A 27,314-nucleotide genomic window follows, 5' to 3' on the forward strand; every position below is an offset into this window, starting at 1 on the left:
AAAAAAATAAAAAAATATATATATATAATTTATATTAAATTATATATATATAATTTATATTAAATTATATATATATAATTTATATTAAATTATATATATATAATTTAGAGAGAGAGAAAAGGAGAGGGGGAGAGAAAGAGAGAGATCATTTATTGGATTGGCTGCCTGCCGGAGGTTAATTCCAGCATGTCATAAATGCAAAAAGTTTCATCAAAATGTTGATGGAACCTTGAGGTTTCAGCAGGACTGAAGATACATAATATTGTCTGTTGGAATGGCCGAAGGCATTTCCCCAAACCTAAAGATCTGCATATATTATTGCCTGTTATCAGACACAGCATTTTAATTTGCATGATATTGCCTCCTGCTGGCCAAACATCTGAACAGCCAGCCGAAGGCAGTTCTCCAAATCTATCAATGCCTGCTGTATACTAAACCTTAACCTTTTATATATATATATATATATATATATATATATATATACTTTGCTTAAGGGCAATTTATGTTAATAAAGAGCGAGGGATCCAGAGACTCCCAGAACTTGATTCCTACAGTTAAGCTCCTCTGCCTCCCCATGAATTACAAATTTATATTATATTTTTAGTGTCTTTATTTATTTATGCCACAGCACCTTTTCCAGATTCCTGAACCTTTCAAGATACTGAGAAACACCCACCAGCCTTAGCCACCTTCTGTATTTCTGTATGCACCTTACTGGGGATAAAGCCCACAACCCACGCATATGCCTTGACCAAGAATGGAACTGGTGACTTTTGGGGCTGGGAATGACACCCAACCAACTGAGCCATGGCACATTGACCTTATTTTTCACTCTTGAGGGAATCATACTACTTCCTATCTTAGGGCCCTCACACAGACTGTTCCCCCTTGCCCTCTTCATCTTCCTAATTTCTTCCCTTCCTTCAGATTTCTGCTTAAATTCAGAGGAACCTTTCCTAATCCCAACAGACTAGTCAGACATCAGTGGACTAAATGTCATAAATGCAAAAAGTTTCATCAAAATGTTGATGGAACCTTGAGTTATATCCTCCATGCACAGGCGTCTTCAAACTACGGCCCGCGGGCCACATGCGGCCCGCAGAGGAGTCTGATCCGGCCCGCCAGGTTTTTTGGGCAGTGAGCGCAGCCGAGGTGTTACAGTAGGAATTAGTAGTTCATATAGTCTGGCCCTTCAGCTCTCTGAGGGACCGTGATCTGGCCCCCACTTTAAAAAGTTTGAGGACCCCTGCTCCATGGCATTCTTTTCCTCTGAGACACTTAGTGCAGTGATAATAAGATAATTAACTATATAATTATATACTTAATATCTGTCATCTCCATTTGATGTACAATCTATGAAGAAAAAAAACTGTGCTGGTGTCTTGTGCACCTAATATGTGCTCAATAAATGTTTGTTAGATGAATAAATAAAGAATAAATTTAAAACTTAGGAGTTGCAAAAAAACACCTAATAATGAATAACTTAAAAATGAAAACTATGTGGGGGGGAAGAAAACTATATGGAAAGGATCTTTAATAATATAAAGAAGTTCTGTCCTAGTCAGTATGGCTCAGCAAATAGAACATTGGCCCTTGCACTGAAGGGTTTCAGGTTCAATCCCAGTCAAGGCACTTGGCTCGGTTGCAGGCTCAATCCCCAGCCCTGGTAGGGGTACATGCGGGAGGCAACCAATTGATGTGTCTCTCTCACATCAATGTTTCTCTACCTCCCTTCCACTCTCTAAAAATCAATGAAAAAATATCCTCAGGTGAGGATTAACAAAAATAATAATTCAAAAATCCTGATGATGTGTAAGAGTCTGATGGTTTGAAATTGATAATATTTAGATTATTCATAGGAAAATGTTCATGATACATTAAGTGTGTGGGGGGGGAAAGATATCCTATCTAATAAAGAGGGAATATGCTAATTGACCATCACTTCATCACAAAGATGGCTGCACCCACAGCTGAGGCCAAGTTCCCATAAGGAGTCTTAATGAGCAACCAGCAGGAACTGAGGCTAAGGCCCATGGGGCTTGACAGGGAACTTCAGGCTGCATCCACTACCCGCCAGGGTTTGACAGATCTCAGGTCATGTCCTCCATCCCGGCCTTAGGTCCCTTGTCCCAGTGCCAAGATGGGGGGCGTGGCTTGAGGTCCCCCAGCCCAGACAGGGACAAGAAACCTGCCTGATGGGGCTTGACAAGGGTGGGACTGGCTGGGTCTGGAGCAAGCCCAATTGTAGGGGGTTGGCTGAGTCTGGGTCTCATGTGATTTTGAGGAGCAAGTGGGTGGGTGGGGAATTGACTGGGTCCCGTGATGTGCCTCAGACTCTGACAGGAGGAAGGTTTTCATACACATTTTACTAATTTTCTTCCATCTCTGACACTTCTACTATAGAGAAAGGACAAATAGCAATATTAAATTATTTCCTCTAATTAATCCTCTTTTAATGTGCATGAATTTGCATGGACTACTACATATATATAGTTCTATAAAAAGAAAGTCTATATGTATATGTATATGTCTATTTATTTATATACATATATTAATAGAAATAAAGATAATGTGTTTGCGTGAAAGAGCAGGAGATTGAAGGAGTACCAGGCTGTCTGGTTCATGTCTCACCTCTGCCAGTTACTGACCAAAGGACTTAGAATAGTACACATAATGTGTCCAATAAATGTTAATTAGTATCATAATTCACGTAAATAAAAGCCTAAGCAACCATCTGATGGTCCAACCAGTAGCTATGATGCACACTGACCACCAGGGGGCAGATGCTCAATGCAGGAGCTGCCAAGCTGCCTTGACTTGGCAGCTGTGGTTCTCGGATGACACACCCGGAACCAGAGAGGAGTCACCTGAGAACTATCCTCTTGCAATCCGGGACCCCTTTGGGGGATATTGGAGAGCCAGTTTTGGCTCAAGCCCTGCAGGCCAGGCCAAGGGACCCCACAAGTGCACAAATCTGTGCTCCGTGCCTCTAATATAGATATAAGAAGAGATAAAAATGAAAATTTACACACTAAAATGTTAATAGATATTATCTCTGGCATTTTGTTTTTAAACTCTGTATGAATTTGGATTATTTTTAACTTGGATTTTTTAAATCTACATTTTCTATTTGGCAATGAGCATGGCACAGTCTAACACAGTGGTTAAACTCATGGGTGCTGGTATCAGAAGTTCTTGGATTCAAATCCTATTTCTACCACTTGTATTTGACATGGCTTTGAACAACTCCCCTTCTGTTATTTCATTTGTCTAATGACAGTGACAGTAATTATACCCATCTCCTAGGGCCAACAGTAGGAATAGAAAAAAAAAAAAATACACGTATAGTGTTTGAATATCTGGCACATAGTAAATGCTCAAAATTGTAGCCAATTTTTATGTAATAAAAAATGTTTTTAGAAAGATTATCCCTAATGGTTTGGCAGTTAGATACTCTGAAGTCTTTGATCTCTGGTTTATATAAAGAGTTACTTTATTCTGTGAAGTTTGAAAAGAAAAAAGCTGACACCCTTTCAACTGAAGCCATTTAAAGCCTGCTCCAAACCTCTATGATTTTATCTGTTTTGTCATTTCATTAGCATGAATTGCAACAGCTTTTATGTAGGCTAATGTAAGTTATTTATTGGTATTTCAAGTTTGTATTTTTGGAAATAATAGTTTTAAACTTGTTGGCACTGGATGCTAGAGTTATGAAATACTTCATGACATGACATGCCTCTCCTAACTACTCTCTCACCTTTTTCTTTTTTTTCTACACTCTCTACCTATATGCACTCAACATTCCCATGGCTTTAAATCTATATCTAGCCTAACCTCTATTCTCTAGACACATTTCCCCCCCGCCATCAGCTATCTCATTTTATAATATATCTTTAATCTCTACTTGGGTATTTCAGAGGTATCTCAAACTCAACTTCCAAGTGGATTCATTAATTTCCATCCTCATCAGACCCCCAAATCTACTCCTCTTTCACTCTTCCCTGTCACCTGAACCATACCACCTCCAAGCTAGTCAGCAAAACATCACCTGAAGTGCCCTTTACTCTCTCTCAGCTTCCACATCCAATCAATCCACCAGCAAGTTTGGTTATCATTTTCACTTTCAAAATATATCTGAACTCTCTTCCCTTCTTTCTCTCTCTTTTGTTTTTATTGTCTAAAAATTTACATATGTCTCCTTTTTCCTCAATTGACCCCACCTCCACCTCCAGCCATTCCCACCCAGGCAAGCCCCCATTGCCCATGTTTGTGTCAATTGGTTATGCTAATATGCATGCATACAAGTCCTTTGGCTGCTCTCTAACCCCCCTTCCCTACCATTTGTCTCTAGATCAATCTATTCTTGTTCATCAAACTCTTCCCTTCTCTTAATCTCCACTGATGCTACCCTACATCATGTTATCACCTTCACCTCTTAAATTGACTGCAGGATAGCAATAGTCTCATTAGACTTGCTTGCAGTCTTGCCACTCCTCACAATACAGCCAAAGTAATCTTTTCAAATCATAACTCATATTCCCTTCTTTTATGTTAAACCCATCCAGTGACTCCCTACAGCACATGTGTCAAACACAAGGCCCGTGGGCCAAATTCGTCCCGCCAGGCCTTGCAATGTGGCCCGCACCGCGCTGTCATCACTGCACTCCGCTGCGTTTCCATCACAATGACAGTTTATGACTGTTCAGTAAACCATTCGGCCCGCGATTTAGGCTGGATTTTAGATTTTGGCCCCTTCTCTGATTGAGTTTGACACCTCTACCCTACAGCATTTAGAATAATCTACACATAAGCCTATGTCCCAATTCCATGATATCACCACCAAGGCCTACAAAGGCCAACATGACATGGTTCTTACTTCATCTCTTTCCATTCTCCTCCACACTGTACTCCAGCAGTTGGTAAGTTATTTCCACCCCCTTCAGACTTTTACGTTGTTCCCTCAGCCGGAAGCTAGCTCTACTCTCTTTTCCATGCACATCATTGCTTTCTTTTCTGGTCTCAGTTTTGTAAACCTTTCCGATGAGTCTCCCTGTTGGTCAGTGGTCCCTATTCTGTCACAGTCATCAAGACATGTTCTCTGCCCTAGCTGGTTTGGATCAGTGGATAGAGCTTTGGCCTACAGACTGAAGGGTCCCTGGTTCAATTCTAGTCAAGGGCATGTACCTTAGTTGTGGGCACATCCCAAGTGGGGTGTGTGTAGGAGGCAGCTGATCAATGTTTCTCTCTCATTGATGTTTCTAACTCTCTATTCCTCTCCCTTCCTCTCTGTAAAAAAAAAAAAAATCAATAAAATATATATTTAAAAAAAAAGACATGTCCTCTGAAGTCATCTTTAATCCATCCCCTTCCACTTTGCACAATGAATGTTTGATAAATCCAGTTGATTGTTCATCCATTTCTGTTTTTCCTTTCTGTCTCTTCCTGCAGCATAGTGCAGAAAGGCATTACGGAGTGATTTTGAAGGATGGACAAGATTAAAAAGACAGAGTTGGGTCCTCATTGCGGGCTTCCACAGAAACAATGATTAGCAGCAGAAGGAGCCTGAATTCTGTGGGAAACGAGATAAACCACAGCAGCCCACATTTATTTTTCTTTACTGTGAATTTGCATGCACTTATTATTAATATTAATCACTCAGGATAATGTTCGTTAACATTTTGAGTGGTTTATTGACCCTCTTGAATACATCATAAAAGCTATGAATCCTTTTAAAAAAAAATGTACACAAATACAAAATTTGCAAATCATGAAGGAAAGGAATTTTCAGGTTACACTGCTGCTTTAGCAGTCAATCATCTGCTATTGTCGATGCCTGCTGTGTTATTTGTTTCATTCATTCAAGAAATACTGGAGGCCTTCAATGAGGCCAAGCACAGTTCTAGATGTTGGGTTTGCATACAATATAGAGCAAGACAGATGCCTGCCCCTGCCTTTGTGGAGCTTGCATTCTAGCATGAAACAGACATTAAATGAGGAGACAAATAATATGATATTATATAACGGTAAATGTTATGAAGAAAACTAAAGGAAGGCAACAGCATATGGATGAGTGAGGCTATTTTAATGGTGTGGTCTTCTCTGGGATGATATTTGAGCAATATGGATAATTTGAGCAATATGGATAATGTAAGGCAGTGGTCAAAAGAGCTGAAAGAAGAGCACTGATGGCAATGAGAACATAAAGTGCAAAGGCCCAAGGGCCTTCAAGATAAAAGGCAAAATCCAGGTTTCTGACATTTTCTTCCCCCCATAATGAATAGCTAGCTCAATTCTCAGAACACGGCGCTGGTTTCTCGGATTGGAGGCCCTCCTCACTTCCCTTAAATCCTTAGGGGTGGGACTGGATGTGAAGTTTAAAATGGAGAAGTGAGGAAGGCCTCCAATCCGAGAATCACCCATGGGCTCCCTCCTGCATGATTCACATTGGGGATCACGCCAGAAAACCGCATCTGCTCTCCCCACTCCTCCGCCATGTGCCCTGACTGGGAATCAAACCATGACTCCTGATTCATATATGCGTGGATGCTCAACCACTGAACACACCAGAGGGACTCCAATTATTAATATAAACTTAAAAGATAATACCGCTTGTTACTTTCTAAGGATGTGTGCGTGGGGCAGTGATCTTGTGTTTTTTGTTCGTTTGTTTGTTTGTTTTTTGAGTGATTTGAGTCAGGTTGCTAGCAACTAAACGGAGCATGGTAGGTGGTTCCCAGTACGCCTCACACACACTCCGCCCCCCTCCCCTCCCCCGCTGCCCTGCCCAGAGCTCTTTCCCGAGAGACTACATTTCCCAGAATGCCCGGCGGGCCAGGAAGGCACGTGCAGCGGCGTGCCCTAGGACCCGGCGGGAGGCAAGATGGCGGGCTCGCGGTGAGCGGACGTCAAGGTAGCCGGTGCCTTTTCCTCCTCCGGTCCAGGTGTCCCTAAAAGCCAAGGTGGGCAGGCCCAGAAGGTTTGTCCGCGGTGGTCGCGGCTCCTACCTGTGGTTCGCGGCTGGATAAAGCCGCTGGCGCCCCCAGTCCCGGCCCGTCCTGCCGAAGGGCCGGCGTGTGGCAGCGCATGGCTTATGGCTGCTAGCGGCGCGCCTGTGCCCGGCGCTCGGGGACTCCTCCGGATCTGCCCCGGGATGGAGGTTCCCCGTGCTCCCGGGAGCCTGTTCCTTACACTTAGGGTCCTCCGAGGTGCTCTGCAGGTTTTGCTTCGGGGCTGAGTTCCGGACCAAGTGACTTTCCCTCAGAACCCCTCTCCCTGGGGGGATGATCTGACCCACTTTCGGGGGAGCTGTCTCTGGGCCTCGGCAGAGGAGACCCTGCCCCCCCACCCCCCATGTTTTGTTTCTGGGTTTGTGCTCGGAAGACGGGTTTGCGGACCACTCCGGCCACCTACAAAGCAGGGGTGCGGTGGGCAGAATCGTTTGGCCTCCGAACCTCTGAGTGTTGTGAAATGAGGATGCCTACCTCTCTGCCCGGTGGAAGAGCCCGTGATGTAAGAAAGGGGGTGTAAACGGTAAAAAGCACTCAGTGAACTCAAATGCTCATGCACTGACAGGGCAAGGAACCAACCTGCATAGTGTAGTCTAGCAAACATAACTGCGTGATAATTCCATTTTGTCTGTTCGGGGGAAGGGAAGAAAGCCATCAGGGCCAATTAAAAACAAGCGATGTAGCAATGCTTCTATGCTTTTATTCACAGTAGCCGTGGAGGTTGTGGTTGTTTTCCCCATTTACCATGGAAGAAACTGAGGGTCATTTAGTTAGTAACTTGCCCAGTGTTTCCCAGTTTGCAACTGACTCTTGGAAGTTAGTCGTTTAAACTTTGTACTGAGTTTCTTAATGAATCAAAATAAAGATACCTCTCATAATTAATATGAGAGTGAAGTGAAATGGTAATGAAGGTACCTTGGAAAATTTAAAACCGTAAACATACAGGGTGGAGCAAAGGTAGGTTTACAGCTGTTCAAATGGAAAACAATACAATAATTAATAATAATACAAGAATAAACTGTTTCATGTACTCACAACTGTTGACCTATTTTTGTCCCACCCTGTATATAAGGTGGTGAAATTATCTTTGGCACTTCGTGGTGTTATATGTATTCGTCTAAATCAGTATTTAAAAAAAAAAAATCAAGGATAGGTCTTGTTTAATATTTGTTTTAGTTGGAAACTGAGTACTACTCTCAGAGGTTTCATATCTGTATGGTTCCTGGGATGTTGTACACAGACATTAGCATTATGAAAGAGGATGCTCTGTGTAGCCTGTGTGAGTGCCTGCTTCTAAGGGTAATCCCACATTTACTGAGCACTCAAGTGAAAACTATACTAGGTGCTGAGAAATTTGGATTTAAGAGAAACTGTTGAGGACATAGTTCTGGGGTTTCTGATCACGTGTTTTGATAATGTTGCTCTTATGTAACAGGGAAAGGGAAAGTTGTTTAAAAGTTTTGCTTTAGGTGATTGTGGGTCTAGGTAGTGATTTTTATCTTGTCTTTGTAATGGTCAATATATTGTGTCACTTTAATTTACCATAGGTAGCAGTGATTGATTGATTTATTTCTTATCTCTCACTCAGGGATGAAAAAAAGGTATGCCTAGAAGCAAATTTTGAAAGCATTTTCTCTTCAAATCTTTTTCTATACCACCTGATAAGCATCTTGATTCACCATGGCCGTATCAGCAGTGAAATGGGTGATATCCAACAGAACTATTTTGAAACATTTATTTCCAATCCAAAGTAAGTGAGTTTTTAATGTCTAAAAAAAGTTTTAAACTTTTTCAAATATAGAAGCATGTATTCATTATAGAAAGTTCAAAGCATTAACTTATTGTATGTCTTAGCAGGAGGACTAAGTGGACTCTGTCCCTGGTAGAGGGTGTGCAGGAGGCAGCTGCTGGCACTTGATGTTTCTCTCTCACATTGATGTTTCTTTCTCCTTCTCTTTAAAAAAAAATATATATATATATATATATTTTATTGATTTTTTTTTTTTTACAGAGAAAAAGGGAGAGGGATAGAGAGTTAGAAACATCGATGAGAGAGAAACATCAATCAGCTGCCTCCTGCACACCTCCCACTGGGGATGTGCCCACAACCAAGGTACATGCCCTTGACTGGAATCGAACCTGGGACCTTTCAGTCTGCAGGCCGACGCTCTATCCACTGAGCCAAACCAGTTAGGGCACCTTTTATTTACTTATTTTTAAATAGCTAAACATCAATCAGTTGCCTCCTTATAAGCACCCTGACAGGAGGACCAAACCCACAACTTGGGCATGTGCCCTGACCAGGAATTGAACCAGTAACCTTTTGTGCATAGGATGATGCTCAACAACTGAGCCACACCAGCCAGGCTCAGCTTTTATATATCTTATTAAAATGCAATTAAACATATTTATGTAACAGTAGCCCATAAGTTACAGAGAAGTGACTCGTTGGAATTCTTTTTTTTTTTTTTTTTAATAAATTTTTATTCATATTATTACAAATGTTCCTCTCCCCCCCCCCCCCATTGCTCTCCTCCACCAGGTTCCCCCCCTGGCCCCCCCACCCCCCATTGTCCTCATCCATAGGTGCACAGTTTATGTTCAGTCTCTTTCCACATCCTCCTCTCCCCTTTTCCCCATGAATTGTCAGTTCACTCCCCTTCGTTGGAATTCTTTTGGGCACACTTAGTTGCTTTGGGTTGATTGATGTTAACTTGTCCTAATGATATATTTAGAACCTCGGGTACTTACCGTAACTAGAATTTTCCTCTTGTTACAATGTCATATGAGTTTTTCAAGTATTATGCAGAAATTAACACCTTTGAGGCAGTTTGGCAGCCACTATTTTTTTTTTTTTAGCCACTAAAAGGGATACATTAATAAACATGGTGTCGTTACTGGCCTTAAGTAACCATAAACTTACTTAAATTTGTAGGTGAAACACATCTATAAAAACTAGAAATACCTGGAGTATGAGGTAGAATGTGATGTATGTCATGAGGGTACAAATGTCTGTGTAAGTGCAGAATAAAAATTGTACAGGTTTCTTGTTGAGCTGAAGCACTGTTGTCTTGTGTTTTCCCCCCTGCCTAGTTAAGAATACTTAATAATGTATGTCCTGCCTCTGCCACCCAACCCTGTTTCTTTTAGCAAGCATGTACCTCACTTAGCTGGTTTGTATTCAAAGACTAAAACTTCTTTTAAAATTAATTTAGGCATAATTAGGAAGATCCTCCATAGTGCAAAACAAAATATAAATTGTGTGAATGTTTTTTTACTTTATCCGCTGATTTGTCTTACTGCTTCTTTGTATTAGCACAGTTAATTGAAAATTAATGAATCATTTGAGAGAGAAGGTTAAATTTCTAATTCTTTGTATTTTTTTTTTTTTTTTATGTTGCACCAATAAATTTTGGGGTTGACATTTTGCTGAACATTCTTGTGTGATAATAGTGAATTTTGTTAAGGTACTTTTTTTCTTTGGGGTTAAAATTTATATTTTGACCTCTAAATATAATGTAATCCTTGGAGAAAGGATAGGTATACAAGAAGGAAGAGACATCTTTTTTACATATCTTAATACACATCAATAACAGATGCAGAAAAGATTGCAAAGAAGGTACAGCAATGTCATATGAAATGTTGGTTGTGGGATGTATATATAGACAAGTCTCCCTTCTGTAATGGCGTTGTTGGTGGGGAGGGGATAAAGAATTTTTTTGCAAGAATAGCATTTGACTTTGAAAGATGAGTGCTATTTGAACAAAGTGGGGATTGTGTTTCATACTGAGAAGCAAGAGGCCCTGTTGGGAGAAGTGAGAGAGAGAGTACATAGCCCAGATATATTTGGAGCTTGCATTTACTGAGCTACATTTACATTTTTCCTTTATATTTAAAAGAACACCCTTTCTCTAAACACAGGAGAACCTTTTAAATAAACTTTTTAAAAAGTAATTATGGCTCTTGAATTTGTAGACATTCTAAAAGAAATATGCTTTGAAATATGAGCATTTCGATTAGTGAAAATTAATTTCGAACAATTTATATTTTATTAATTAACATGCTCCCTTTATGAACTGTGCACTCCACATGAAAGTTTTTAGAATATCCAAATACTTTATATTCTTTCTTACCTCTGATCTTTGGCACTTGTTACTCCCTCTGCAAGCAACATTTTACTTATCCCATACTAACTCCTATTTTTCCCCCTCATCCTTCACATAGCTTAGGCATCATCTCCTCTGAAAAGCATTCTTGAACCTGTACAATTTTGTTTCGTTTTTTAATCACCTGAGGATATGTTTTTATTGATTTTTTTTTTTTTTTTAAGAGAGAGAGACGGGTAGAGGGAGATGATTAAGGGAGGGAAGGAAAGAGAGAGAGGACATCAATAGGTTGCTTTTCAAACACTCCCTGCCCAGGGATAGAACCTGCAAGCTAGGTATGTGCCCTGACTGGAATCGAACCCACAGCCTTTTGGTGTATATATATTAAGACACTCTAAGCCACTTGGCCAGGGTTGTACAGTTGTGTTTTGTAACTTTTCTGTGTTCCCTTCTCTTTCCAAATACTTAATCCATCCTAACAGGGTTTATCTTTTTTATTGAAAATTATTTGTTCACTTGTCTGTCTCGCAGGGACTAGATCTTGTTGAATCCAAGGCCCTAATACATCCCTATTTCATAGTAAATAGCAAGTATTGTTTGAATAAATAAAGCTAGTTTTGCATCTATGTGAAAACATATCCTCAAATTAACAAATCTGTTTTATTTTTCTGGGTTTTTGCAGATGGAGCTTTATACTGTGTTTGTCATAAATCCACATACTCTTCTCTTCCAGATGACTATAATTGGTATGTATATAAATTCAATTGAAAAATTAACAGTCTGTTAGCTATATCTGAATTGATTTAATTTTATTTCTTATTTGTGGTTTTTCTGCTTTTTTATTATTCTTTTCTTTAATTTTTTTTTTTTTAATGATTTCAGTGATCTTGTTTACCCAGTCTATGGGCTTATAACTATTTTAAAAAATATATATATTTTATTGATTTTTTACAGAGAGGAGGAGAGAGGGATAGAGAGCTAGAAACGTCGATGAGAGAGAAATATCGACCAGCTGCCTCTTGCACACCCCTACCGGGGATGTGCCCGCAACCAATGTACATGCCCTTGACCGGAATCGAACCTGGGACCTTTCAGTCTGCAGACCGATGCTCTACCACTAAGCCAAACCAGTTTCGGCGGCTTATAACTATTTTAAATAAAAATCATTATCATTGTATTTCAGTAAATACTTTATTTTAAGACAGACATGCTGTTAGAAATGCTATCTTTTCTCCCTGAAGCATTCTTTAGGAGTTTCTTGAAAATTTTAGTTTTTTAGTTTTGTCTTAGAGTGTATATCTATTAGCTTCTGCAGTTATTTACCTTATCTTTTGCTTGATATTGAATAATTCCAAATCACAAATATTTAATTCAACCACAGTTTATTTTAGTCACTATGCTAAGAACTGGGAATAACATGAGTAAGATGTCTTTTTTTCTCTACAGCAGTCTGATGTGCAGAAACCAATGTATTTTCTTAAGCTACATTTTTTATTGCAAGTTTTAGTAAAAATGTATTTTCTTCCCTGTTAACACTTTTAGTTTAAAAAATGTGTTTTTTCCCCCCAGTTTAAAATATATTTTTATTGATTTTAGAGAAGAAGGGAGAAGGAGAGAGAAATAGAAACATCAATGAGAGAGGATCATTGATTGGTTGCCTCCTGCATGCCCCCTACTGGGGATTGAGCCTGCAACCTGGGCATGTGCCCTTGACTAGAATTAAACCCAGGACTCTGATACTCTATCCACTGAGCCAAACCAGCTAGGGCAAAAATATATATATTTTTATTGATTTTAGAGAGAGGAGAAGGGAAAGGGAGGGAGAGAGAGCGAAACATTGATGAGAGAAACATTGATTGGTTGCCTCCTGCATGGCCCCCATTGGGGATTGAGTCCGAAATCTGGGCTTGTGCTCTGACCTCCTAAACATCAACCTCCTGGTTCATAGGTCAATGCTCAACCACTGAGCCACACCCACAGAGTGACACTCTGTAGTTTTAATTATACATTTAGTAAGTGTCTAAGATAGTGATGAAAGTAGGCTAGGTCTAATTTGAGCCTGAAAAGAATGAATCTTATAGGTGCTTATGTAAAACTGCATCCTTCATTAAAATCATTTGATAGACTAAATGTTCATTGTATTTAATCTTAATATCATGGTGAAACAACCTTATCCTGTGTTAGCTAAAATACACTTTATAGTTTAATTGCTGGTCTTGCTCGAATCTGGTTGGGTGTTGAAATTCTAGAAACTTAAATTTATAGATATCTAGAAATCATACATGTTGAATAAAAGCTGAATGCTGTGCTCCTTAGAATGTCTGTAGATCTAAGTACAATATTAGTTGCCAGAGTTTTTGAAAAAGAAACTTGGGACAGCGGGGAGGCTGGGGAGATCTGGGGGAGATAAGAGATCAACTGAAGGACTTGTATACATGCATATAAGTACAACCAATGGACACAAAACTCTGGGGAGGGAGGGTATGTACGGGAGGGGGGGCATTGGTATATGTACAAAAATAATAACTTAATAAAAAAATATATTAAAAAAAAAAAAAAAGAAGAAACTTGGTAAATTGGTACCTGAAAGAATGAGTTCCAGTCAGAGCATTCCTGGAAGTGTTTAGAGGAATACTGCCAAAATGTGTTCTTCTGGGGGAATTAATGGAGAGAAGGGATAATATTCAAGTAATTTCCAAATTTGTTTGACCTATAGAATTCTTTTATTGGAAGCTTCTTACAGTTGTACTGTTCTGCCAAAGGCACTTGAAATGCTGATCTATCAATAGATGTTTCTTTATGAATAGAAAGAAATTCAGGTGATCCTTTACTTGGAAGATTGTCTTTTGCTGATCTTCAGCTTTAATAATTCAAACAAGTAATGTCCTCTGACAACTTTTTGAAGTTGTTAGATGAGAAAAAGAAGTTGTAATAATAGTGACAAACATGAAGGTCTCTTCTAAAAATCTGGATAGTCTAAAAAACAAATAATTTTAAGAATAACTTAGATGTAATAGTGGGTGAGGCCTTAGAGGTTTGTTGTGGTAGTAAACTGACATGTTTTGTGGAGTGGTTTGAGTTATTCTCTATTATATGGTACTGGAGGCCCGGTGCATGAAAATTTGTGTACTTGGGGTGTCCCTTAGCCCTGGCTGCCCCCGCTCACAGTCTGGAAGCCTCAGGGATGTCCTAAGCCACCGTCTGGCCTCCCTCTGCGGAAGGCAACTGGGCTGATCTGGGGAAAGCGTTGATCCCATCACCATGCTGCTGCTGCTACTGCCAGTTGAGGTGGCTGCAAGGCATGAGCCCTAGGCCTTCCCGCTGCCAGGGCTCACTGCTGCCTGAGCCCATGGCTGCTGGGAGCCCTGGGCCTCGCAGCCACTGTGGCTTTGTCCGAAAATGTCCGCCCTAATTAAAATTTTACCCTTTTGTTAGTATCTCAGTTTGCCAATCCAGTAAAGTGGCATCTATTCTTAGAGATTCATGAATAATTAACTGTTGGTGCCCCTCATTTGGACGTCATAATGCCGGGGTTCTTGTCCCAGCCTTAAAAAGGGTTCAGCATTCTGAGAAAGGAGCTGCACACAGATGATTAAGAAGGAGTCCAGGGACGAAAGATAATTTTGAAAGGCATTGGGGGTCAGACTACTTCAGCTAACGGGAGCTGAAGACTGCTTGTCTCAGGAACACGGGCTTTTATTAAATACAATTTGTCCCAAGGCAAGGTGGAAATATATACTTCAAAGGGTAAGGTATCAAAGGGTATTCTACAGAAGCATTAACAGTTCGGGTGTTTGGCCAACAGAAGGCAATAAAATGCCCTGAGCTGTCTGGCAGCAAACTGTTATCCTATTCAGGTTTGGTGTAAGTGCCATTTAGCCGGTTCCAACAGGTAAACTACATGTGACTCAACCCTGTTGAGCTTCCCAAGTTTCACCAACCTTTTGGTAAAACTCTTGTAATTATTACATGCTGGAATTGGTTCTTGGCAGTTAACCCATTGTACTCCATAAGCATCTGTAGACGCAAGCCATAGACCTTCCCCACACACCACGTGCGTCTATTAAAAAGAAAATATTTTCCCTAAGTGACAATCGTAGCCAACTTTAAAATAATTTTTCGTGAGAATTTTCAGCTAAAAATATTCAAGAATACCTGAATTGTAAGTAATTTATTTTTATAATATACATTGCAAATTGATTTTTTTAATTCAAAATATTGTGGCATGAGGGGATAGTTTCTGTTTTGGATGCATGACAGTAAACTGATTAATTTTAGTTCCAAGAGTATCATTCTGCCTTGAATACAGTGTAACTGTTTCTGAAACATTCTTTTTTTTTAGCAAAGTAGAACTTGCTTTGACATCTGATGGCAGGACGATAGTTTGCTACCATCCTTCTGTGGATATTCCATATGAACACACCAAGGTATGTATGAAAAAAAAATCATATAATTTTTAATTTGCTGTTAGAAGTATTCACACTTCCTTCTGGTATCTAAAGAGAAGGATTTCCAAGGGGAGGCATGGAATTTTTTGTTTGCTTCTCAACTAATAAACTGTAGATTGGACTGGACAAATAGAAACATTCTTGAAAATGATTTTACTGTTAGAATAAAGTATGTTCTTTCTGAATGCAGATTAACAAATCTCATGATGATAGTATATGATACTAAATACAAATCCTCAAACTAAATAAATAATAAAATGAAATAAAATCCTCAAACATGACTTAAAATTTAGACTTGCCTTACCTCTTTTCTCCAAGAAGTAGGGCTGCAACTCCAGTGGGCCCTTTGATTTTCTAGACCTGGAAAGCATATTATATACAAAGTTCCTAGTCATATGTAGAAATACCAACTAAAACTGGCTTTAAGAAAGTTAAAATGATTTGTATCTTTGCTTTTCTGGTCATTTATATTTGAATCTAAAGCATGTTGATTATCTTCCATAGATCCATATAGAAAGATCCTTCTTTTTCTGCTTCTTCCTGGTATATGTTTTATTAAAAATACTAATATTCTAGCCTGGCCAATATGGTTCAGTGGCTGAGCATTGACCTATGAACCAGGAGGTCCCAGTTCAATTCCCGGTCAGGGCACATTCTTGGGTTGCAAGCTCGATCCCCTGTACAAGGTGTACAGGAGGCAGCCAATCAATGATTTCTTTTCTTTTCTTTTCTTTTCTTTTCTTTTCTTTTCTTTTCTTTTCTTTTCTTTTCTTTTCTTTTCTATTCTTTTCTTTTCTTTCTTCAATGATTCTTCTCATTGATGTTTCTGTCTCTCCCTCTTTCTTTCTCTCTCTGAAATCAATATATATTCCCTCTCCCTTCCTCTCTCTGAAAAAAAAAATAAAAAAAATAAAAAAATAAAATAAAATAAAAAAAAATATATATTTTTTAACTAATATTCTAAAAATGTTTTTTAAATTTAGTATTTCTCATTTAGGAAAATAAAGATATTCCACCAGAGGCAAAAAAAAATAATGATTGGAAAAATAAAGTAAAAATAGAAGTACTAGGAATTTCTCTTTTTTTTTTTTTTAATTTATTGATTTTTTTACAGAGAGGAAGGGAGAGAGATAGAGAGCTAGAAACGTCAATGAGAGAGAAACATCGACCAGCTGCCTCTTGCACACCCCCTACCGGGGATGTGTCCACAACCAAGGTACATGCCCTTGTCTGGAATCGAACCCGGGACCTTTCAGTCTGCAGGCAGATGCTCTATCCACTGAGCCAAACCGGTTTCGGCATCTTTTTCTTTTCTTTTCTTTTCTTTTTTTTTTTTTTTTTACACAATATTCTTTTTATTTGTAAGGAAATCAAGTATATACTCACATTGTTTCGGCTGTCTTATCCCCACCTAAGAAATGTAAATGTAAAAATCAGTCTTCAAACCCACTCCTTTCCCATGCTTTATATTGGCATTTACTTAAAAAAAAAAATTTTTAATTTTTTATTATTGACTTTTTAGAGAGAGGAAGGTCTAGAGAGACAAACATTGATGAGAGAGAATCATTGATCAGCTATCTCCTGTGCACCCTACTAAGGATCAACCCCCAACCCCGGGCATGTGCCCTAACTAGGAATTGTACCAGCAACCTCTTGGTTCATGGGTTGATGCTCAACCACTGAGCCACGTTAGCCAGGCTCTTCTTTTAAATTGAATTTATAGGGGTGGCATTGGCTAATAAAATTATATAGGTTTTAGGTGTACAATTCTATCTACATCGTCTGTATTTTGTGTTCACCACCCAAGGCAAGTCTCCAGAAATATCCTCTTCAATGAAAGATATTTCATTGTATTTTACTTAAATTTTATTCAAGGTAGAGACTGTAAATTTTGAATTAAAAATTATAATAGGCACAATTTACAGTTTTTAGAAATAGAAATTATTGTAATAGGTCTTTTTTATTGAGGGGAAAATAGAACTTTAAATAAGAACTTTATTATTGGAAAAGAAACCCAAAACTTGATATGAGAAGAAAAGTATTTCTTATTCTTTAGTGAATATTTCAACTAAGTGAAGCTCTGTTCTAATAACTTACCCACCCACCTTGAAGTACTGTAATGAATTCTTGAGAATAATAATTGTTTTATCATAAACTCTATTAAATGCTGGCTAACATTCCTATATTTCGATACTGTTTATTACTGATTATTTTTTTAGCCTATCCCTCGGCCAAATCCTGTGCATAATTATGAAGAAACACAGGATCAAATACTGAAAACCAGATTAGAAGTAAAAGAAGAACACTTAGAGCAAGGACCCATGATAGAACAACTTAGCAAAATGTTCTTTACTACTAAGCACCGTTGGTATCCTCATGGACAGTAAGTTCTGTTTTCTTTTCTTCAACTTGCACTAACACATTGAAAGAACACGTACTTACCTTGCATTATCAAACTTCTGCATGGGGAAATTAATACACAGTATAATTACCTACTATATATTTAAAAATGCAACCAATTTCTGAATATTTGTTTTGTATCCTCGTATTTTACTGAATTTATTTATTAATTTTAGTAGTTTTTTTGGTGGAATCTTTAGGGTTCTCTATATACAGTATCTTGTCATCTGCAAATGACAGTTTTCTTCCTTTCTAGGTTGGATGCCTTTTATTTATTTTCTTGTCTCAATGGTATGGCTAGTATTCTAACAAACAGTATTTTTACTACAATGTGTGGTGCTAAGTTAAGGTGTCATGGAATATTATCTTACCTAATTATCTTCACACTATTTTAAAGTTGTTCAATTTCTTTTGAAATAGTAATTTATTTACAGTATTTGTGATGGCCCACTGGTAAATGTCCCAGTGATTATTGGAAGTTTTATTCCCAGAGTTCAGCTATCAAGGTATGTGGGTTCAAGCCTAGCTGATGAGCTGCTGCTGTCCAGGTCGGGAGTCTCTGCCACAGAGAGGGGCCTTGGAGAGCTCTCTTTATTGCTTCAATTCTATTGACATCCCTGCCCTTTTGAAGGAAGGAGGCTGGGACCTGAAACTGGGCTCTTGTTTCCACAACTGAACCAGCCTAGGACCTGGCTGGTGAAAGCCCATAGTTCCTAGAAACTAGGTGGTTAGGTTTATGGCTTGTGGTAAAAAGAGCACATGTGTTATTTTGCATTTTTAGGAAAGTTACATTAATGCTTTCTTAAGTTGCATCAAATGAGCATGTAAGTGATGTCCCTGTGAAAGGTTTAAAACCTTTCAGGTGCCCACCCCTGACTCTTCAGTTTTCATTAACCACTGTCCTTTGTATGCCAGTGTCTCTAAGATGTCTCTCTAGGGGAAGGATGGGTAAGAGACAACTTTGTTGATACCATTCTTTCTTATAGTGCCTCCTTCCAAACCACAGTTAGGTTATTTGCCCAGACTACCTCTCATGGCTTGTTTTCCATTCGCCTGGCCTCTGCCAGGCAAATCAGAATTGGGATTGGAGGCCCCCACCTCAACTTTTTAGCTCTACTTTGTTATATATGTTGAGTCTCCTGTTAAAAAGAGATTCTTTTATTATCCTTTAAAAGTTAAAAAACAAACAAAAAATAAGAAAATTTATGTGGGTTCATCTAATTTCCATTTGATCTAGGAAGGTCAAAAACACAAAGGTGTTTCTCATCTGATTCTTAATCAAGGTCAGCAAAAGACTTATGATTCCAAGGTGTTGCCTCACCTCATTTGTTCATAAAGTACCTGCATCTAGTTATTGGCCTCACCCAAAGTGGGTGGGTGGGAGTGTAGGTAGTATGATTGTACAGAATTGATGCTGAAATGGTGGCCATTAAACATTGGTGATTAGGTTATGTGAAGTAAAAACTGCGAAATCTGTGCATTGGATTTTGCTTTTTCCTGATTCTAGTGATTTATTTTAGGATGGCAAATCAGTTTTAGATTTGGGCTTTATTTTGAGACTGATTGCTAGAACTGTTTGAATTCTTAGTGTGGGAAATGACTAATGAAGAAATCCAGGACAATGCATTTAAATTGAACTTTTAGTTTCCTATCCTCTTCATTTGCCTGAATTACTTTTTATTTTATTTTTTAAATATATTTTATTGATTTCTTACAGAGAGGAAGGGAGAGAGATAGAGAGCTAGAAACGTCAATGAGAGAGAAACATCGACCAGCTGCCTCTTGCACACCCCCTCCTGGGGATGTGCCTGCAACTGATGTACATGCCCTTCACCGGAATCGAACCTGGGACCTTTCAGTCCGCAGACCGATGCTCTACCACTGAGCTAAACTGGTTTTGGCCTGAATTACTTTTTTTATTCAGTTCTGCAAAGATTGACTTGAAAAATAACATATATATCCATGAGGCTCCTGCTGCTTCCTGTTTGATGAAATCATAGATAATGAAAACAAATTAAACTGGCGTAGCTATTACATTATATTTACTTGAAGTCATGGAACTTTGAACATGAACATATTTGAAAGTTGCTGCTTATGTACTAGTAAAACTCTTTGAAATCCATTTGTTTTTTTGCTTGCAGTAATTTGCTTTAAAAAAAAAAAAATATATATATATATATATATATATATATATATATATATATATAAGAGAGGAAGGGAGAGGGAGAGAGAGAGATAGAAACATCAATGATGAGAGAGAATTATTGATTGGCTGCCTCCTGCATGCCCCCTTACTGGGAATCGAGCCTGCAACCCGGGCATGTGTCCTTGGCCTGAATTGAACCTGGGACCCCTCAGTCTGCAGGCTGATGCTCTACCCATTGAGCCAAACCAGCTAGGGCAGTAATTTGCTTTTGATAATTACTCTAAATAGTTTTTGAGGACATGATTCTAAGCTTCTTTGCTCTCACAGCTATCTCTGAGGTATCTCTTGTTGGCCTTTAGTGTTGCCAGTATCTATCTACAAGTTCTTTCTTTTTTTTTTTTTAGCCTTAGAACTTTATGATTTATTAATCTCACTCTTGTTTGCAATTAATTACAACTAAGCATTGTAACAATTTCTTTATAATCAGAGTACAAGATCTTCTTTTCTTGAGTCTTCTTCAGTTGGCATGAAAGAAATCAAAAGTGATGGAGCATTCCTTACAGTATAAGTATTTCCAGAATACATCATTTTAGCAGTGTTAACAGAGTTCCTTCAGGTTGTATTTGAGCATCTGTTATTTTTCTCATTAATTCAACCTTAACAACTTTGTTGAAACTATTACATTTCTAATGTTCACACATTACCTTACTTTTCCTTCCTGATTCCCTGATTCCTTTTCATCTTCCCTATCTCTAAATTTTTGAGTGTCCTAAGATCAGTTCTTTGATCTTTCCTCATTTCTGTCTGATTCTTAGCCAGATTCATGGCTTTTAAGTACCATCAGAATGCTAATGGATTCCAAATCTATCTCTGGTCACCTCTCCCCTGATCTATATACCTGTTTATCAGCCTCCTAATTGGTATACTTAACTTATTGTTTCTAAATGTACTTCTGCTGGTCCCCCACAAACTAGCTGCTTCTGCAGCCTTCCCTATCTATGTTAACGCCATATCCATTCTTCTAACTGCTTGGCCAGAAACCTTTGTACCACTCTTGGCTGTTCTCTATCTCACACTCCACATCTTGTTTATCAGGAAGTCCTATTAGCTTTGTCTCCAAAATGTATCCCATTTGATTATTTATCACCTCTTCCTCTGCCACCATCTTGGTCCACACCACCATCTCTTGCCTGGCTTATTACAGTGCTTCCTAATTGGTTTCCTGTTTCTGCTTTCGCTTCCCTGTAATGTATTCTTAGTTCATAGCCAGAGTAATCCTGTTAAAACTTCTGTTAGTTCTTATAATTTTTCTCTTGAAAACCCTGCAACTGCTTCCCATCTCATTCAGAGAAAAGCTATAGGCCTTAACTAGTACCTATCAGAAGCTACATGATCTTACCCCATTATCTTTCTACCTTCATTTCCTATTGATCCCTTCCTTATTTACTCTGTTCCAGCCATGTGGCCTCTTTACATGCCGTCCCTTTCACCTCAGAACCATTGTACTTGCTGTTCACTCTGTAAAAAGCTCTTCTCTGCTGTTATCAGCAAAGTTTGCTTGCTTCCTTCGGGTTTTTACTCACTATAGCCTTCCCTAGCCAACATATTTTTTTTTTCTTTTTCCTGTTTTCTCCATTGGAATGTACTCTTTATGATGGTGGGGGTTTGTCTTGTTTTGTACAATACAGAATTCTTAGCGCCTAGAAATAGTACCTGGCACATAATAGATACTTATATTTAAAAATGAATGCACAGATGAATGAGTGAATGATTCTGATTCTTTAAGTTTATTGGAGTGACATTAGTTAATAACTTAAAAGTTTATGTGCACAGCTTTATAATACACCTGTCTATGCCATTGTGTGCTCATAGTAAGTGAACATAGCTCCACTAAATGTACAGTGGAAAAAGGCTATATGGAAGATAAGATGGATCTGGAAAGTAATTCTAAATTTTTGAAATGTAGAGCAATCCTATAAATGTACAAATAGCAATACTGTTTTACTGTTTTAAATAACTTGTTTCATATTTTCCATGGAGGAAACAAATATTAGCTGGTATCATTAGTAGGAAACGAATATTAGCTGCAGTGTGAACCAGGAGGTAAAGTTTTACCCTGGATTAAAAATTGTGGACAAATCTTCCAGATATCACTGAGTCATTATGTATCACTGAGTCACTGTTGATTTGTCAGGAGTACTCTCAGCTTAACTCTTTTATTATTAATAGGGTGGGTTTTATTCTCTATGATAACTTATAAAGATATTCTAAAATTAATGTACTTTATTTCTGGTTAGTGATTGTAGCACATATTGAAAATCCATGCATGATAGGACATCTATAAATGCTATTGGACTATTTGACATTTATTTAGCATATTTTAGAACTTGGCTTTGTTAGATTTAGAGCTATCAGGATCTCAAACATTTTTAAAAATATATATTTTATTGATTTTTTACAGAGAGCAAGGGAGAGGGATAGAGAACTAGAAACATCGATGAGAGAGAAACATTAACCAGCTGCCTCCTGCACACCCCCTACTGGCGATGTGCCCGCAACCAACGTACATGCCCTTGACCGGAATCGAACCTGGGACCTTTCAGTCCGCAGGCCGAAGCTTTATCTACTGAGCCAAACCGGTTTCGGCAGGATCTCAAACATTTTAAAGTCACACTTTTATAGTGAAAATAGTTGAGCAATGTAAAAGTTAGATCACATTTAGTGTTTTTAGGACTACAGACTTCATTGAGAATTTGATGAAACATATGAATCCATTTCCCAGAAAAATGCATATTCTAAATTTTATAAATAATTTCACAAAGTTTATGACTTCCAAAACCCCTGCTGCATTGAGCGAATACCTTTTGGGGATACTATTGCACTAGTACTGTGCCAATATAAGTACATGTAGAAATGGTTACATAAATAATTTGCTATACGTATTTTTCTAATTTAATTTTTTTCTATTATAGTTGACATCATTATATTAGATTCAGATGTATAGAATAGTGGTTTGACAATTATGTAACTTAACAAAATGATCCCTCCTAATAAGTGTTATAGTACCTACCTGGCAACATGTATAATTATTGCAGTATTGTTGACTGTAATAGTGGCCTGGTGCACAAAATTAGAGCACGGGTGTGTGTGTGGGGGTATCCCTCAGCCCAGCCTGCACCCTCTCCTATCTGGGACCCCTTGAAGGATATCCTACTGCCGATTTACAGGGCTCGGACCTAAACTGGCAGTTGGACATCCCTCTCACAATCTGGGACTGCTGGCTCCTAACTGCTCGCCTGCTTGATTGCCCCTAATCACTCTGCCTGCTGGCCTGCTCTCCCCCAAATGACCCTTCCACTAGCTTGATCACCCCCAACTGCCCCCTGTGCCTGCATGCTTGCCTCCAACTGCCCTCCCTTCTGGCCTGCTTGCTCTCACCTGCCCTGCCCACTGGCCTGCTCGACCCCAACTGCCCCCCTGCTGGCCTGCTCATCCCAAACTGCCCTCCCCTCTTCCCACTGTCCTGATCACCCCCAACTGACCCCCACTGATGGCCTGCTTGCCCCCAACTGGTCCCCCTGCTGGTATACTCACCCCCAACTACCCTCCCTCCCCACCAGCCTGATCATCCCTAATGGCCTCCCCCCCAGACCCTCGCCCCCCGAGCCTGATCACCCACAACTGCCTTCCCATCCTGGCCTGATCACCACCCACAACTGCCCTCCCCTCTTGGCCTCTAACTGCCTCTACCTCGGCCCTGCCACCATGGCTTTGTCCAGAAGAACGTCTGGAAGGTCTCTCAGTCTAATTAGCATATTACCCTTTTATTAGTATAGATTTTCTATGCTTTATACTTTACATCCCTGTTGCTGTTTTATAACTGCCAATTTGTACTTAACCCCTTCACCATTTTTACCCAGCTTCTCAATCTTCCTACCATTCATTCTCTGTGAATGTATTTTTGTTTTGTCTTGTTTATTTATTTATTTTTTTAAATTCCACATACATATAAGTGAAATTGTATGATATTGGTCTTTCTCTGGCTGACTTATTTCACCGAGCATAATACCCTTTGGTTCATCCATGTTGTCACAGAGAAGGTATATGTACTATTCTGTAACTTAATGTTCCATATTAGTATATATAGATGTACTCCTTTTCAAATTAATTTCCAAATTTTTAATTTTTAAAAATAGTTTATTGACTTTTAGAGAGAGAGAGAAAGGCAGAGAGGGAGAGAGAAACATCAATGTGAAAGTGCAACATTGATAGATGGGCAGCCACCTGCACGCCCCCTACTGGGGATCAAGCCCACAAGCCATGTATGTGTCCTGTTCAGGAATCAAATTGGCAGCCTTTCAACACAAAGACAATCCCCACCTACTGTACCACACTGGCCAAGGCTATATTTCACAAATGGTTAAAAAAAAAATCATCAGAAAAAAATGTATAGGACAATTGCTTATATGAAACCTTAAAATAAGCAAAAAAACGCTTTTGATATATTTTTTGTTGTTAATCCTCACCCAAGGATATATTCCCCATTGATTTCTAGAGAGTGGAAGGGAGGGAGGAGAAAAAGAGAAAGTGTGTGTGGGGGGGGGGGGAGAAGGAGAGAAAGAAATAGATTTGAAAGAGGGGAGGGGGAGAAGGAGAGAGAAAGGAGAGAGAAGGAGAAACGTAGATTTGAAAGCGAAACATGAGTCACATCCTGTTTGGGGATTGAACCTGCAACCCAGGTTTATGGCCTTGATTGGTAATCAAATCTGTGACCCTTTGTTCTGCAGGCTGGCACTGTAACCACTGAGTAAAGCAGGCCAGGGCTGCTTTTGATATCTTAATCATCACAGCTAAAGAGCATAGAATACATGTATATCATCATTAAAGTATAGAAATCTTTACATTGTATTTTTTTCATATTAGATTTAAAAAGTTAAAAAAACAATTTTAACTCAGATCAACTTGCCAAAATCTGGCTTTAGGGGAATTTTTTTGAAGACAACTTATCACCAAAACTGCATCTACTTTGCAGAAATTTTCTTAACTCAATAAAAAAATAAGATAATGCATAGAAGCAAAAAAGAAAAATTATTCATGGTGAAATTACTCTAAGATGATCACTGCTAACTATGCATTTTATTTTACTTCGTATTTTTACATAAGTTGTGTTAGTTTGCTTTATATGATTTTATTTATACTGAATTTAAATTTGCATCCTGTATTTCCCCCTACCCCAATTAAAATTTTAACTATTTTTCTATATTGCTTTAGGATAGATTTCCAGAAGAGGAATTACTAGATCAAAAGTTATGCCTATTTAAGAATTTTTAAAAGATACACATTGCTAATACTGCTTTTCAAAAATATACCTGTTAAAACTTTAACCAGTCAGGTCTAATAGTGCTTATTTCACTACTCCTGTGCTTAGATTGGGCAGTATGAATTTAAAAATATTTGTAATTGCAAAAAATAAAAGTTTCCTCACTGTTTTAATTTTCATTTCTTTCATATTCTATGATATTGCACATTTTTCCATAAATGTACTAACTGTATTTTAGTATATATTAAAACATACTTTTGCAGCTTGAGCCCTCCATTTAGAAGAAAAAAATCTCTTTTCAAATAAAAATTTAGTAGAGCATGTTGACATTGTACTTTCTTTATCATAAAGATAAATTTTAGTTAATTATTAGTATTTAACAATCATCCAGGTTACCATATTGAAGTTATTATCAATATCTGAATGAAGATTTTCCAAAACGTTTAATAGAAAATAATTTTCACTCTTGGGAAATGTGGCTTATTAAGAACTATCTGAGATATATCTAACACCATATGTATGTAGTTTCATTTCATTGAGTACTAATAAATAGATGGCAAAATAATAATATAAATTTGATATTTCTGTCAGAAACACTTACTGAAATAAATTATCTTAAATATTTTTTTCTTTTCAAGGTATCATACACGTCGTAGGAAATTGAATCCTCCAAAAGACAGATGATATTGAGGTTTTCAATAAAATGCTGTCCTGTTCTCATTTGCCATTTGAGAAAATGCAATCAGATATATTCACTACTATGTTATATAGAAAAATAATAATAAAATGTCTTTTCATCTATTAGAATGTGTATTTCTTTATATTAATTCTGGTCTTGACATTCTTATTTAGAGAAACCTATTTTATTTTGGTTTCTTTGAGATATTAGCCTTCTATCTATTTTTATGTGACTAGTATGATGAAATATTCTACATTATCAGCCACATATTGTTAGTAGTGTAAATACTAAAAATGTGCATGGTTTCCTTCTGAAGATTATAAAATTGCCTTTAAAATGAAACTCAGAAAGTCTACTCAGAAAACATTTTATAATGTTTGGGAGTGAGGAGGTTGGCATCTAGGATATAATTAAATTCGTTACATATTATTTTATTTTTTAAATACACAACCCTCAGGCTTTTGTGGTTTTAAAAAATATATTTTTTATTTTATTTTTTATAGAGAGGGAGAGGGATAGAGAGAGAGAAACATCAATGAAACATCGATCAGCTGCTTCCTGCACATCCCCTATGCCCACAACTAAGATACATGCCCTTGACCGGAATCGAACCTGGGACCCTTCAGTCCACAGGCTGACACTCTATCCACTGAGCTAAACTGGTTAGGGCAATTAGTTACATTTTAATCAGTTACTACTATTTACTAGATCCTTTACATCATTATTAAATTCTCACAATAATCATTTGAAGAAAGAGCATCATCCTCATTTTATAGATAACAGACACTAAGTGACCTACCTACCTAGCAAGTGGAAGAGCCAGGATCCAAACTGTCAGTCTCCAAAGCTTTTTTACAGTGCATTGTAACAACACAGGGTGTTTTCTTTCACCCAGGAATGTACTTTGCTATAAAGACTAGATTATGTGGATTGTATGAAATTATCTTTAACTTTTAAATTTATGCTAGCTTTGGAACACATGCAATTAATATCACTAACCTAGTGTTATGAGAATGTTAATAGTATATCCTGTTTTTTTGTCATTACCAGCTTATACAAGGGTGGACAAAAATAGGTTTATAGTTCATATGGAAAGTAACATAATAATCTATACTACTAATAATAGAGGAATATGCAAATTAGCTGGGGTAGTATAATGTCACAACTGAACATCAGGGACCTGAGTCTGCTTGGTGCCTGGCCAAGGT

General features: G+C 38.1%; 1 protein-coding gene across 6 annotated transcripts; it reads left to right on the forward strand.

Annotated features, from left to right (window-relative positions):
• The first annotated feature begins 6,793 nt into the window (after positions 1-6,793).
• MRPL42 (mitochondrial ribosomal protein L42) lies at positions 6,794-26,228 on the forward strand. Of its 6 annotated transcripts, none has more exons than XM_036457554.2 (6): positions 6,794-6,910; positions 8,596-8,757; positions 11,796-11,859; positions 15,456-15,540; positions 17,781-17,944; positions 26,066-26,228. In XM_036457554.2, exons 2-6 carry the CDS (start codon positions 8,688-8,690, stop codon positions 26,109-26,111), a joined length of 429 nt encoding a protein of 142 aa, XP_036313447.1. In that variant the 5' UTR covers positions 6,794-6,910; positions 8,596-8,687; the 3' UTR covers positions 26,112-26,228. The 6 variants fall into 6 exon arrangements, with proteins under 6 accessions (XP_036313447.1, XP_036313451.1, XP_036313448.1 ...); XM_036457558.2 differs by lacking the exon at positions 26,066-26,228 and adding an exon at positions 25,031-25,433; XM_036457555.2 differs by having other exon boundaries at positions 6,850-6,917.
• The last annotated feature ends 1,086 nt before the right edge of the window (positions 26,229-27,314 follow it).

This window comes from Pipistrellus kuhlii, unplaced genomic scaffold (genome assembly GCF_014108245.1).
Source record: "Pipistrellus kuhlii isolate mPipKuh1 unplaced genomic scaffold, mPipKuh1.p scaffold_m20_p_3, whole genome shotgun sequence".
Taxonomy (NCBI): Eukaryota; Metazoa; Chordata; class Mammalia; order Chiroptera; family Vespertilionidae; genus Pipistrellus; species Pipistrellus kuhlii.

What these genes read in the sequence shown, in the direction of transcription:
- MRPL42 (XM_036457554.2), top strand. Translation starts at nt 8,688, where the DNA reads ATGGCCGTATCAGCAGTGAAATGGGTGATATCCAACAGAACTATTTTG. An exon ending in CTTCCAGATGACTATAATTG is followed by an intron (nt 11,860 to 15,455) that starts GTATGTATATAA and finishes CTTTTTTTTTAG; the next exon opens with CAAAGTAGAACTTGCTTTGA. An exon ending in TTCCATATGAACACACCAAG is followed by an intron (nt 15,541 to 17,780) that starts GTATGTATGAAA and finishes TTATTTTTTTAG; the next exon opens with CCTATCCCTCGGCCAAATCC.